This window comes from Siniperca chuatsi, linkage group LG18, assembly GCF_020085105.1.
Source record: "Siniperca chuatsi isolate FFG_IHB_CAS linkage group LG18, ASM2008510v1, whole genome shotgun sequence".
NCBI lineage: Eukaryota > Metazoa > Chordata > Actinopteri > Centrarchiformes > Sinipercidae > Siniperca > Siniperca chuatsi.
The window spans coordinates 21188141-21202373 of record NC_058059.1 but is presented as its reverse complement, the minus strand read 5'-3'; the positions used below and the strand labels follow the sequence as shown (position 1 = coordinate 21202373).

The 14233-nt window shown below is 39.4% G+C and overlaps 1 protein-coding gene across 3 annotated transcripts in view; it reads left to right on the top strand.

Moving 5' to 3' along the window:
• The window catches only part of si:ch211-196i2.1 (collagen alpha-1(I) chain), a 113113-nt gene that overhangs the window by 65028 nt on the left and 33852 nt on the right, over positions 1 to 14233 (top strand). For all 3 annotated transcript variants that reach the window (XM_044174549.1, XM_044174550.1, XM_044174551.1), the window contains 20 exons: positions 2529 to 2636; positions 2778 to 2831; positions 3750 to 3803; positions 3929 to 3973; positions 4595 to 4648; positions 5238 to 5282; positions 5368 to 5421; positions 5823 to 5867; positions 5976 to 6029; positions 6149 to 6193; positions 7261 to 7314; positions 7801 to 7845; positions 7932 to 7985; positions 8660 to 8767; positions 9093 to 9146; positions 9907 to 9960; positions 10194 to 10238; positions 10677 to 10730; positions 12575 to 12619; positions 13993 to 14046. In XM_044174549.1, coding sequence (XP_044030484.1) covers positions 2529 to 2636; positions 2778 to 2831; positions 3750 to 3803; positions 3929 to 3973; positions 4595 to 4648; positions 5238 to 5282; positions 5368 to 5421; positions 5823 to 5867; positions 5976 to 6029; positions 6149 to 6193; positions 7261 to 7314; positions 7801 to 7845; positions 7932 to 7985; positions 8660 to 8767; positions 9093 to 9146; positions 9907 to 9960; positions 10194 to 10238; positions 10677 to 10730; positions 12575 to 12619; positions 13993 to 14046 — 1125 coding nt within the window. The remainder of the gene's footprint in view (positions 1 to 2528; positions 2637 to 2777; positions 2832 to 3749; positions 3804 to 3928; positions 3974 to 4594; positions 4649 to 5237; positions 5283 to 5367; positions 5422 to 5822; positions 5868 to 5975; positions 6030 to 6148; positions 6194 to 7260; positions 7315 to 7800; positions 7846 to 7931; positions 7986 to 8659; positions 8768 to 9092; positions 9147 to 9906; positions 9961 to 10193; positions 10239 to 10676; positions 10731 to 12574; positions 12620 to 13992; positions 14047 to 14233) is intronic.

Genomic DNA, 14233 nt, shown 5'->3' with positions numbered 1-14233 from the left:
TCTGAGATGTTTCAAGATATTTCTTTCTAGATCTACAAAATCTAATTTTGGGGTAGCGGGTTTCTGCCTGGGGGGGCACTCTAAAAAGGGGCGAGTAAACAGCAACAAACACTGTTGAATGTGGTTGTGATTAAATGAGACCTGTCAATCAAGACAATAATTTAAATAATGTATTCATTTTGTTTCAATTCTAACCCTTTGTTGAATTTTAATGATGCTTACAGTTAATAAAATAGTTAAAATAAAATAATAAGTCACATTTTTATGGCTGTACCATTACATCAAATGAACATACTGTAGCTATTTGGGCATCATTTTATGCTCATTTCCCCTTAATGAAATCTGACATATTTAGTGTCATTGGAAATTTTGGGAAGTTTAAAATGAATCTGTGGGACTAAACAATGATTGTCCATACAGTATGAGTTTGTATATAAATAGACCCACCGGCGGATTCAGCTCAACAGTTGAATGTTAAGTTAAATGAAGTGTAATATAGCGGGTGGAGCAGAGTGAGTGTGGTTAAAAGGAGTGGGTGTTTGGAAACGCTCTGCATACAAAACTCCCTATGATGTAACCATTCTCATATTGAGAGAATAAGCAATGAAAGGATTTTTATTGCTAAATTAAGAAGTTCCATTTTTTTATTTTTTTATTTGATTATACTGAGGCGTAGTTGATCCAGTTTTCTCAACTTATGTTATTTCATAAGTTTCACATCCTCTCACTGAGAACAGAGTCAAATTTGAAACCCTTTGACTTAATGTGTTTAAGGTGAACAGTTTATAATAATAAAGGTAAATTAAACTGCGTTAACATCCATCTCAAAAACCATCTCTGATACATAAACATGCGTTCTGGAAGTCCACTGTGACTATATGGAAACTGTGAGCCTGTTGCCATATATTGTGTGAGGTCTCAGCTGGGAAATGGGTTGGTACTGCGGACCAAACAGTGTGGTTTGGGATAGTTTGAAACACTCAATCGCCCGTACGACAGCCTTTGGTGTCTGCTCTGTTTAGATCCCGTGTGGCAGAGAACATAGATCCACTGTTTGTGCTTGTTTGTGTTTGAGTCACTGTATAGCCTGCATGAATAAAAGCACGTTTTTGTTTGTGCAGAATTAACAAGGTGATCTTGCCGGTGGTGACACCTCATTGTCTGTCAGCGTGTAGTATACATGTACGCACGTAATAATTTGTTGGGTTGTGTGATGCCTGTGTGGTCCAGAACCAATGTTTAATTTTTTATAACTACCCTCTAATCTTTGCTTCTTTTTTTTTTTTCTTGTGAATTGCTAGATCATTTAACCTGCACTGGCTTTTAAAAATGATTCAAATAAATCAATCTCTGGAGGATACAACTGCTGTTTGGCAAGCTGTTCACAACTCGTAGACATATACAACCTATGATGAGTTGCTGCTTCCCTCTTTAGGGGTCACATGCCAAGAAAGGTTGAAAGCCACCGGTCTAGACAATGCTCCACTGAACTGCGAAGTTGCCAGTTTGATCCACGGACCAGAAGGAAAAATTTAGGTGGAGGTAGTGACAGACAGAAAGTGAAAGACAAGCACTTGCCCCTCCCTTATTACTACTACTGAGGTGCTCTTGAGCGAGGCCCTGAACCCCCAACTGCTCCAGTGAAGCTGCTCAGTGGCCAAAAGCTTAGATTGTATACACACAGCTTTCAGGTGTGATTAGTGATGAAATTATTAGTCGATTAATCAACAGCAATTTTGATGGTTTTGATTAACCGTTCAAGTCATGTGTGAAGCAAAAATGCCAAACCATTTAGTTCCAGCTTCTCAAATGTTAGCATTTGCTACTTTTCTCTGTTTTATATCACTGCAAAGTGAATGTCTTTGGGCTTTTGACTGTTGGTGGGGGGGGGGAAACAAGCGCTTTGAACATGTCACCTGGAGCCCTTTTTAGAATGTTTTATAGAGTAAATGAAGAATCAAATAATTGCTCATGAAAATAATCATTGGTTGCGTGTAAATGTGTGATTGTGTAGCAGGGTGTTCCTAAAAAAAACAAACTCATTCATCAGGCCATTCCCTGCATATGTAACACCGTATCCATCATCATCCACAGCTTAAAATATAACACTGTCCACTGCCAGCACAGGTGGCTTAGCCATTCACTGTGAATATGGACATGTTTTCCACCTGTCTTCAGGCAGAGTTATTGCAGGCCACACTCTTCCAGACAGTGTGTTGTTATTTAGGTGATGCCTTGTCTGAGTGATGAATGGCTCCACTGAGTGGTGGAGAGGGTCGGTGTCTTCACTGCACAAACTTGTAATTTATACTGTAGCTCTCCCAGTGTGAAGCTCAGCGCAGCTGTAGAGCATTTGTATTTCACTCGCTGTCGTTTGTTTGATTTCAGATTTGATTTTTTGTTTTACTTTGTCAATTTTAGGTTCATGTTATCTTCAAGTATCTATATAAAGATGTCATAACTATTCACTAAGGCTGACAAAGAAGCAGTCCGTATCAACAGCGGTGATAATTTATGTTGTCTGATAGGGTGAGCAGGGTCACAGGGGCCCTCCAGGACGAGACGGGGCCCAAGGTAGAGACGGGGAAAATGGAGAAGATGGTCATCCCGGGTCACCTGGTGCTCCTGGATCACAGGTGGGCACATTCTGTATAGTAAACAGTTAAACGGCACACAAATAGTACATGTACAGCATGAGTGAGTTATAGTAGGTAAATGATGTGGGTTTTTTTTTTTTATTGTTGAAATGTTGACACCTTGTCTCTGGTTGACTTCAGGGCCCGTGGGGATACAGGGGAGAACGAGGGTCCAAAGGGGAAAAAGGTGATGAGGTGAGGAATAAAACGGCACAGCTGTCAACAACTAGTCCGTTTCATTTACATTTTAGTTTTACTGTTTGTGAAATTGGAGACAAGAAGGCATGGTTATACATGCAGTTTGAGCCTCCGCTCATGAATGCTATCTATCTGCCGCATTTTAACAATTCAGCACTGAGATTGTCATTTACTTAATGATTTTGCGGCTACGTTTTACATATGAGTAGCTGTCACTGGTCTAATTAGGCCTGTGTATCATTTGAAGTTTTTTTTGTGATACTAGTGCCAATACAGTACTTGAGTTACTGATACCAAAGTTGCATGTTGTTTCCATAGTTTTCTTGGAGAAATATTAACATATTTTTCTACAAAAACATTTTTTTATTTAACAAAAGAAGCTAAAGTTATCAAATGTTAAACGTTGTCACAAGCAGCTATACAATAACTTTTCCTAAATGAAAAAGTTTAATTGACAGATTATTTGATTCGGACCAGAGGTTCAATGCCAGGTTTCAGTTCTTGATAGTTTCCATGCTTAGTGCTACGGACACCAAAACATTATTGAGGTTTGATGTCCAGCCCATTAAGGTCTCATCTGTTGAACTATCAATGCCAGAGCTGCTGATCTAGTAACAGCTCTACCTTTTAAAAGAGAGGTTGGACATGTGAGAATGAATAAAATGCTAGAATGCTCTAGAACTGAGGGGAACTGCAGGGTCGGTGATGTTGTTAATCCTCAATCGTCATGTGATCCTTTTGTTATTGTTTGTTAGCAGCTTTAAATCCACATTTGATAAGGCCCTTGTGGCATGAGAACTTTTTATAAATGTGTTGCTTATGTGAAATGGATTGACACACATGTATGCAGGATAAAACACGAAATAAATGACTTTTACAGTGTAGGTAATGGTTCTTTTCTCTACCTCTCTGCAGGGTCTCATTGGCCTCAATGGTCCAAGAGGAGAAATTGGCGAACCTGGTGAGAAGGTACTCATTGGTGAAATTTAATTGTTAGCCATCCTGAATATATTTGCCTGTAGCTCTAATGACATCTCTTTTTGAACAATACAATATAGTATAATGATCTTTGCCTATGTTTTTTCTTTGTTTAGGGCTCAACTGGTTTACCGGGCCCACCTGGTCCTGTCGGACCACCAGTGAGTGTCTTGTACCTTCCCTGTTTAGTTCCTTTTTGCAACAAACCAGGAATTTCTGCGGGCGTTTTTACATTAAATTCATAACCCTTGGGAAGAGAGTAGGAGGTTCATAAACGAGGAGCATTTCTCCTTTGTGTGACATTAAGCTGCTTATACATTAGGAAAATGACATGTACAATCTGCTGGACAAGATGCCAGCACATTACAGGATCAATTTAAAACAATAAGCATGAGAGTAACCAATGTCCTTGTGTAATACATTTCTTACACATCCAACGGGTGTAAAATAAGAGGAACAAAACAATCAGCTTTTGTGAAAGAAAGACCTACGCTTCTGAATCTGTTTTAATCCCTAATCCAGTCCCTCTTTGAACTTTGAGTTCCAAGCAGCGAGGCACTGACTCCCATTTTATCTTTGGTCTATTCTTGAGTTTACTTTGATTCTACTTGGCAAGAAATCACAGTCTCTGCCTCGTTGTATTAGCACAGGCACTCTGACCAGTAGGAATTAATGTTTGTTGTACTGCTTGATTGATCCTCACTTTGAATACAATGTTTTCTATGTACTTTAATGGTATATTTTTATTAAGTTGGCATTGAATTCCTGAATCTTTTCTGCAGGGGCCTCAGGGGATCCGAGGTGGCTACGGGGCAGAGGGGCCCCGTGGGCCTGATGTGAGTGATGTGCCGTTCACCTCTAGTCTCTAGCATTATATGCATGTCAAGTTTCAGTCAGTCAAGCCACTGCTTCACTATACTGTCATGTGGTGATGTTGACATTTAAAGGATTAGTTGAACAAAAAAATGAAAATTCAGTCATTAAATAAATAATCATTTAATTTCAAGTGAAACAAGTGACGTTTGTACCAAATAATAAACTAGCTCCTGTATTTGTATGTCGGCCCCATTCCAAACTATTGAGCTCAGCTCGTTTTTGTGGTTTAGCTCCAAACATCCCAACCTCTTATCCGGGGGGCTTTAGGCAAGAGGAACATTTTGTGCATTTTTCTGCAGCCGTACCAATTGTCTCAAATATGTGGATGAAGTCTGAGAATGACCTACTGTATACGAGCTGTGTTTGGCTTTCATACAAACTTCAATATAGTTAATAGACTAAATTAGGGGTGAATGATTATTACCTGATTATTTTCTATTTGGGCTGAACTATCCCTTTTAAAAGTGATCATATAGTTGCAGTCATTGTGAGAGACTCTGAACTGTAGGACGTGTATTATTCAAGCTCTTATGAACTTGTTGTTACCAGGGGGAGAGTGGACTGGATGGCCCTCCAGGTGTGCTAGGGCTGACGGTAAGCAAACAGACAGATTAGATGACAAAATATTTGTCTGTTTGTGCCAGTTATGAATTTATATATTTGTGTGTGTGTGTCACAGGGCGCACCAGGTTTTACAGGACGAGTTGGCAGTCAAGGAGTTAATGGCTCAAGGGTAAGATTACACCACTCAGTAAAATGCAAGTTGAAGGTGGTTTTCCCCAAGGGCTGCGACTAATGATTACTTTAATTTTTCAGTTAATCGAAGGTGCCATCCTTGAATTGCTTGTTTTGTCCAACCAACACTCCAAAACCCCAAAGATTTTCAGCTTACAGTGATATAAAACAGAGAAAAGCAGCTGATTGTCACATTTCAGAAGCTGTATCCACAGAATGTTTGGCATTTCTGCTTGATTAATTAAATGATTAATGGATTATCTAAACTGCTGTCGATAGATTAGAAAATAGGGTGTATAAAATTTAAAATGAAGCAAGCATAATTTTACTGATTTTATACTTCATGCCTGGAAAGTTTCATAGACATCAAACTGACTGTCCGTTTATTGTTTCTTTCAGGGGGACCTGGGACCTGCTGGCAGTGTTGGTCCCAAAGGCCAAAAGGTATACATTTTGTTTGGTTATATATATGCCGCAGTTATTCAACTTGCTGGAAATGTTTATAGAATGTGTTTGGCTTAAAATGTGTTACCTTCCTTTTCTTTCGACCAGGGGCCTCCAGGTTTAGAGGGACAGATGGGACCTCCAGGACTCAGAGGATCCCAAGTGAGTACAGTTCAAGGCAAGACTGCTAATGGAGACTTTTGACTCGTTGGAGTGCTGCTTCACTCACTTTGCAGCCGGTGAAGTGCAGGAGGTTAAAGTCAATCTGTGCATCTTAACAGGGACATCCAGGACTGACCGGTGCTCCTGGACCTAAAGGAGATCCTGTAAGTTTGTTCTCATCAAGTTGTCATCTTGTTTTCTAAGCCAAACCTTTAAAAAGTGCACAGGAGATTTACGGATTGAACTTGAACAGAACTCCAGACAGTTTAAGTCATAAAATCATACCTTTTTGATACTGTGACAGATGCAAGTGTTTTAAAGCCCCAATCCACAATCCCTGTACAGCAGCCTTAACCATAAGGTTAAGCGTAACTGGTTGAACTGTATCAGTTAAATCAACTTGTCTGTTTTTTTATAAACCCCAACAATTAGTGAAAATCTAACAAATAGAGACAAGGAATCAAAACAATAGACCTGTGGCATTTGAATCAATTTTAGATGCATGATCTCTGCTGTTATGTCAGACAGATGTTACTTAGGGGATAAGTCAGATCCATGAATCCAAACTTCTGGTTCTTTCAGCCCAAGAAGAACCTCTAGTGTGAAGTGTCCTGGTTTACTATTTGTAAGCCAATTTATTTCAGTTGTGAAGATGTGGACTAAAAACTGGTATATTGGTAGTTTATATTTGAAGTACAGCCCCATGAATGACTGAGGGAACAATGTGACCTCATGTGGGGACAATAAACAAACAAACATGCATTTAATGCTAGCAACTGTCAGGGTAGCGAAGATTTATTCAGTCAGCAAAATGAAATTTTATGTAAAATGGACAGACAGGGGAAAAAAGGATAACGTCATCAAGATAACGTGAAATTTCTCTCAAGTTCAGTGTCATTGTAATGGGAGAGCCTTGTCTCCTTTATGCTGCTCAAGTACAGTTTAACTTTCATCATGAACATGTTATTTCACTTACATAATATTCACTGTGGCTACTAATGTTTGTTGCTAATTTCCACAACGTTATAAATGAAAGATGAAAATGAGCCTGACAGAAAAGGTTTAGGCCAAGTTTGATCTGTTGTTCATTCTGTAGATGAGGTTAACACTCAACACTCAACATGTAGGGGCAGCTGATAGTGTAAGTCTGACCATCTAGCAACAGAAAATACAGTATCTTATTCTTGTTTTCCCTTCTGTGTTGTTTCCTTTCTTGTTGTTTTCATATCAGGGGCCTGTGGGGCCCATGGGTGCCCGGGGGGATCCCGGCTTTGAGGGGCCCATGGTGAGTTGGACTTGAACATATTCTCCAGGGTATTACATCATTACATTACAGTCAAACACATGTAGGTACACACACTGTATGAACGGACTAGATGTATGGAAGAGCGTTAGAGGTGGGAATGTTGGATTCAGTCCCAGTTGTCTGAAGGGTTTGGTGAGTGATCCTGCAACTTTTGTCATACTATACCTTCTAGTTCACACTAACAGACTGTAAATATATTTGCTCATTTATCTCTACAAGCACTCTGTTGGTAGGCTGCAGGCTCGCAGTGCCATCTACTGGTTGTAGTGTCTCAGTAGATCATGACATGATGCTGTGATACACTGAAGCCACTGTGTTTCTTCTTTACTTTTCATTCATGTGATGCAAGACAAATCAAATCAAATTCTCTCCTGGGCTTTACTGTAGTGTAGCTCATTCCACAGATTTATTCTTTATTCCTTTAGAAGTCCTTCAGAATAACTTCCATCTTTACATTCTTTACAGGGTGCACCAGGGAGACAGGGTCCTATGGGTTTTCCCGGGGTAACGGTAGGTGCTCATGTTAGATTTACAAACATATTTACTGCAAAACATTAATGGCTGAACCTCCCTCTTGACCATTTTCTTGTTTACAGGGTAACAGGGGACCAGATGGGGACAAGGGGAATCCAGGACCTAAAGGCGACAAAGTAGGAGCCAGCAACTCTCTGTTCAATAACACTGAAAGAAGAGAATAATACAATGTTATAGAGCTACATACTTAAGGGAATAGTTCATCATTTTGGGAAATAAACTTACTCGCTTTCTTTAGTTTAGCTTAGCATAAAGACTGGAAACAGCTAGTCTGGCTCTGTCCAAAGCTAACAAAGTCCGCCTACCGGCACCCCTAAAGCTTGATGATTAAAATATTGTTTCTTGTTTGTTTGATCCGTACAACAACGGAAGTGGAAATGCCACTGCAATGGTTTAGCATGAGGTTAGATTAGTCTTATTAGCATTAAGTTTGGCTTTAGTTTAGTTATGTCAGTATAATATTTCAACTTAAACAAATTCATTCAGATTAAGGCATCATGATTTCAGGTCAGTTTAGTGTTTTTGTCCTGTGGAGAAAGGCAGACTATCTGTACGTGATGTGAAAACTGGTACATTTCTCAAAATCTCTTAAAAGTATTTACCACTTCAGAACAAATCTAGTCATAGGTGGTTCTTGGACTATTCCTGGAGTCCCTTCTGGTTGCCCGGCAACCTCAGCGTGACAACAAGACTCCAAGAAAGCAAATAAGTATATTTCCCAAAATGCGAAACTATAAGGTCTCTGTGCCTTTTTATAATGAGAAAATGTTTGTTTTTGATTTTATCTCAGGGTATTCAAGGGGCAGCAGGTATTAGGGGTCCTCAGGGAGAGAGGGGCCCCACCGGCTTCCCAGGTTTCCCAGGCACCAAGGGCCGGCCTGGTCCCAAAGGCCCTGAGGTACAGTGTACAACACTGATCTACATTAGTAGCTGTTTACAATGGATGTTTTCAGACAAAGAAACGATTTCCAAGGTCAAAAATGAACTTGCTCAGTGGATGTAACGCTCAAACATGCCACTTGTTTTAGTTTTTAGCTATAAGAAATTGATTTACACAGGCAACAAGCAAAATAAACTTAATTGCCAGATTTTTAACCCACAATGCAGCATAGGGTTTGCAGCACAATATTGTATTACATGCTTTTTTAACCATGAGAAAGGAGCTGCCTGGTGAAGGTGAAAAAGGAGATAAGCTTGACTGATTTTTATATTTCTTCATTCAGGGCTCCAATGGAGAAACTGGTCCTCAGGGAAAACAGGGCAGCTACGGGTTAAAGGTCAGTGATGATTTGTACGTCTGAACACCAAGATGACTTCATATGTTGATCCACATGTCACATTTAACTGCGAAACATTAGAGCTTCCAGTGGCCTCCTGCATGTGAATTTAACAATCCATTATTGTGAAGTGAATGACTGCAATAACATGAATTTAACACGCTCCTCACTGTTTCTGCGCTTGGTCATTCCACAGGAATATTTAGTGTTTTAAATTAAAACATAAAAAAGTAATAAAGCCCTTTTCCTGCAGCATGCAGGTGAATATGTCTCTGTGAAATTCAAGTTTTAATTGGAACCACTCATCCCAGCTGGAGTCACTTTCAGCACTCTACAAAAGCTTCAATCAGTTGTTAAAAAATAACAGCTTAAGTTGCATTTTGTTTGTCTGTCTTTCAGACACAAGGTAAAATCTTTTTTTTTTGATAATTAAAAATGAATCCACAATTTACAGTTTGACTAATGAATCCAGGGAATCCACAGAATCCAGAGTTTAAGTGCATATGTGTCTGTAAACACAACAAATGTGCTTATTTGCAAAGGTGACTTTAATGACGATGACAAAAAAAAAATCTCTAGCAATGATAAACATTGTGTGACTAGTCAGGTCATTTCTGCTTTCTAATTTCAACATTATTTTACCCATTTTAAGATTAAAAAATCAGTGCAACACACAAAGTAATAAAAGCACAAATGAAGGCAGTGTTGTCGTGGATATTGATGCTCAGCCACAGTCACTAATATCTGAACCTCCCTGAAGGGGAACAGGGGACCAGATGGACGTACCGGCAAACCAGGATCCAGAGGGAACAAGGTATTAAAATAAAACTGAAATAATAGATGAATATAAACAAAATAGAAACTTAACAACATTGCCAATTTAGAGCTAGCATACAAATTCTTATTGCTAATCATCTGTCCATTATCTATCCATTTTCATTTTTGTGACAAGTAGCTTTGCTTTAGGTACCTGTTGTGTAAGTTGCTTTGTATTCCACTATTAGTTACTTGGTGCTGATGTGGTCTTCTCTCTTTACTTTTCTCCAGGGTCAGACTGGACAGAGGGGCCACACTGGCCAACCGGGCCCTTCGGTAAACTTTAAGCCTGTCAGAAATTATTCGAAATGTAGTCGACCCTGAATTCTTTATAGCTCTGCTTCAAAAAGCAGGTCTTTGAAAATTCTGAATATTGGTATTACAAATACAAGGTCTTAAGAGTAGTTAAATTGTCTTTGAATTCCTGAGGTCTTAATTTGAACATGTACATTCCTAATGTGGGTTTTATTTCCACTCTTTTTTTTTCATGATGAAGCAGATTTCTTTTTTGCCATGATCAGAGGATGTGATGGCCTACAAAGCGTCAAAACCTCTATGCTAACTTGTCATACTGACCTGCAGAGAGTAAACACAAAAGTAATATTTGGATTTTTTACACTGCAGCAAGAACTCTACAGGATGAACAGTTTGCATGTGTGAATGTGTGTGTGTTTTTGTGTGTCTGTGTGTGTGTTTTTGGTTGATCCCTCCCAGGGTTTGCCGGGGCCACCTGGACCAGAGGGAGCAGAAGGAAAGCCTGGTACACAGGTTCCCATTCTCTATCATATTTCAATTCCATCACCTGCGTGTTATGTCTGTGTGTCCTCTACTTCCTGCCACATACTGTACAAGCATTTATCATTCTGTTAATTCTTTTTTTATAATTACGTGGACTCATTTCACACACATCTCCTTACCCGTCTCGGTTTTTAGTCCCAGTTTTGTGTCTTATAGAGGGTACATGGCTAAAACTGGGATGAGTATAGAGGGAAGAGACACCTTGCTGCACATCATCACACATTTCACTTCTTTAAAGAGAAATGCTTCTCTGAATACAAGATTTTATGGCTGTTGGATGCAAGGAGTGACATGCTGAAAGACTGCTAAGATGGAAATGCCCTCAAACTGTCAAAACGGACTCCCAAGTTGAGTCAAGGTTACTCTTATGTTGTAATTGTTGGTTTAGACAGCAGGAGGCAGTCTTTGTACAGTACTGTGGTGAGCTGTTGTACATTAAGTGGCTCTACAGTAAGTGGTGCAGAGTTCATGCTATATCTGTCTGTCTCATATATTCATCACTGTACCTGATCCAATATTGACAGAGAGAATTTAATTTAACTGAGATTTGATTAATTCTAATAGAGGGATGTACTGCAAAAAGATTCCATCTTCATAATAAACAATTGATTGATTTGCCGTTTGACAGAAGAGTAATTGTAGTAAGTTATGTAATTTTCAAGGAAAATGCCAAAAATTCTCTGGTTCTAGCTTCTCAAATGTGAGGATATGCTACTTTTCTTTGTTTTATATCATTTTGGGCTGTTGGTTGGACAAACCAAGCACTCTGAAGACGTCACCATGGCCTCTGGGAACTTGTGATGAGCAATTCTCATCATTTTATTTGACTTAATGATTAATCATTTAATTATAAGAATAATCAACAGATTAACCGATGATGAAAATAATCCCTAAATTGGGGTGACTCAGTTTTAAAAAAAAGTCTCCACTGCAGTTTCACTTGTATCAAGACAGTGTCTTTATTTTAAGAAAATGTGTAGAAACAAATGAAAAAAAGTTTTAATGAAATTGATAAAAGAAATTATTTGACATTTTGGGAAATGCGCTTAATCGCTTTCAGTATATACCACTGTTTTATCTGTTTGCAACTAGGAGACAGTTATCTTAGCTTAGCAAATAGACTGGAAACAGGGGGAAATAGCTAGCCTGGCTCTGTCCAAAGGTAACAAATCTGCAAAACAGAACCAGCACCTCTAAAGGTCAATAATTAAAATGTTGTATCTGGTTTGTTAAATCCGTACATCTGCTGGAGTCTTGTCTTCACCCTGAGGTTGCCAGATCCACGAAATAGTCCAGCACATAAATCCCCTGCAGATGTATTTAGCCACTGGACAGAACCTGTTTCCCCCCCTGCTTCCTTGCCTGATTACCAGTACGGTGATATCACCTCCGACTGGAAATTAGTGTTTACAGTATATTTACTATTTACCATGACCACATTCTTTCCCTAACCTAAACTAAGTGGTTTTCATTGCCTTAACTTAACAATATTGCAATCATTTTTTAACGTGTGCGGACATTATTGATGAGAGAGAGAGAGAGTATGAGCTATGCTAATCATCTTGTGGCTGTAGCTTCATATTTAATGAGCAGGTATAAGAGTGGCATCACTCTTCTCATCTAACTCTCAGCAAGAAAGCAAATTAGCATATTTCTCAAAATGTTGAACTTTAAGATTAAATGGCTTGATAATTCATGTTCTGAGTTCATAATTTAATTCATTAAAGTGATGATATTTACTACTTACACTCTGAATGACATCTGCTGTTGGGGGAAAAATTGCATTGTTGGTATTTTCTCTATCTCTGTTTCAGGGTCCCTCAGGTGCAGCTGGCAGTGCTGGCAGTAAAGGGCTAATGGTAAGACTGTTAGCCTCAGAATGACCTCAACGTTCAGCTTATGACATCATCCCTCCAGCTCAGCTTTTTTGGCTCTCTGCCACAAGCTGCAGGGTTCAGCAGAGTAAAAACACATTATTACACTTTTACAAGACAGCCCAGGATTAAATATGGAGGATTTTATTGATTCATGAGCAGGCAAAACCAACAAACACTGCCAAAAACAAAGTTTTAACAGGACAGACCTGAATCTGCTACCAGCCAGTTAAACATATCAGGTGTGTTCACTAAAAGTGGCTGGGGCTGATCAGAGTTCATGTAAGCACATGTGTGCATGTATCACACACATGCTTACACGTATTATATGTAGTATAGACACACTCTTTGGCTGAAAATATGTGGACACCTTAACATTGCACCTGTATGTAATTGTTGAACATTACTCTATAACAGCCTCCACTCTGCTTGGAAGACTTTCCAACAGATTTTGGGACCCGGCTGCAGGGATCTGCTCCCATTTAGCCACAAGACCATTGGTGAGGTCCAATACAGATGTTGGGTGATAAGGCCCGACCCACAGTCAAGGTGCTGGATGGGGTTGAGGTCAGGGCTGTGTGCAGGCCAGCTCACCAAACTGGGAAAACCATTTCTTTATGGACCTGGCTTTGTGCACAAGGGGGATTGTCATGTTGAACCAGGGAGGGGTCTTCTCCAAACCGTTGCCACAGTTGGAAGTTGGAAGCACACTGTTGACTAATCAGAAATACTTTATTGATCCCCGTAGGGAAACTCTTTATCACTGTATGCTGTTGCATTAAGATTTCCCTTCATTGGAACCAAGTGGCCCAAACAATGAGAAACAGCCCCAAACCAAATGTTTTGCCAACTGATCGTTTTGTGCACAATGGTTTGTGTTAAAACTCTTAATGTCCTGAGAAAACTGGATTTACTACTTTTCTACCAGATGTGCATCTGCTGAGTAACAAGTTTTGTATTACCAAATTAACAGCCACACTATTGATTGCTCAACTTAACAAAGACAAATGTGGCCTGTTAAAGAGTCTTAAATTAAACTCTTAATCACCAATACATTATCCAAACTGACATTTAGGGAGTAGCCTCGTGAGTCCCATCAAATGAGATGGCCAAGAAACAATTAAATGGCAGATTAAGCAACTATCAGTAAAATACTGAATCGACTAATTCAAACCAATAATTTAACAGCTCAGTGCACATCTGTTAATTGGTAGAAATAAATGATAGTTTGTTCCACATTTGCACTTTCATATTTTTGGTCAGCTTTGCTTTCTCTCATTCCGCTCAGTCCCTTTTCACCTCTTGTGGCGTTTTCTCGTTTCATAGCAAATGTTTGATTACTTCTGCTACTTTTCCAGGGCTTTCAAGGAATTGCTGGGGACAGAGGAACAGACGGCCCACCAGGTTCAACGGTATGCTTTATCATTGCGTGGTTGTGTCTTTCGGAAGACAGAGGACTGGAAGACCATAACTACTGTGTGAAACTGAGTTTTTCAGAGACGAGGCAGCCAGGAAGGAAGTTTATTTGAGTTGTCGGATCCTCTGAAGCATATAGCTCAAGAAAGAGCAGCTGGGTTGATTGTAAATCTATTTCCTGTG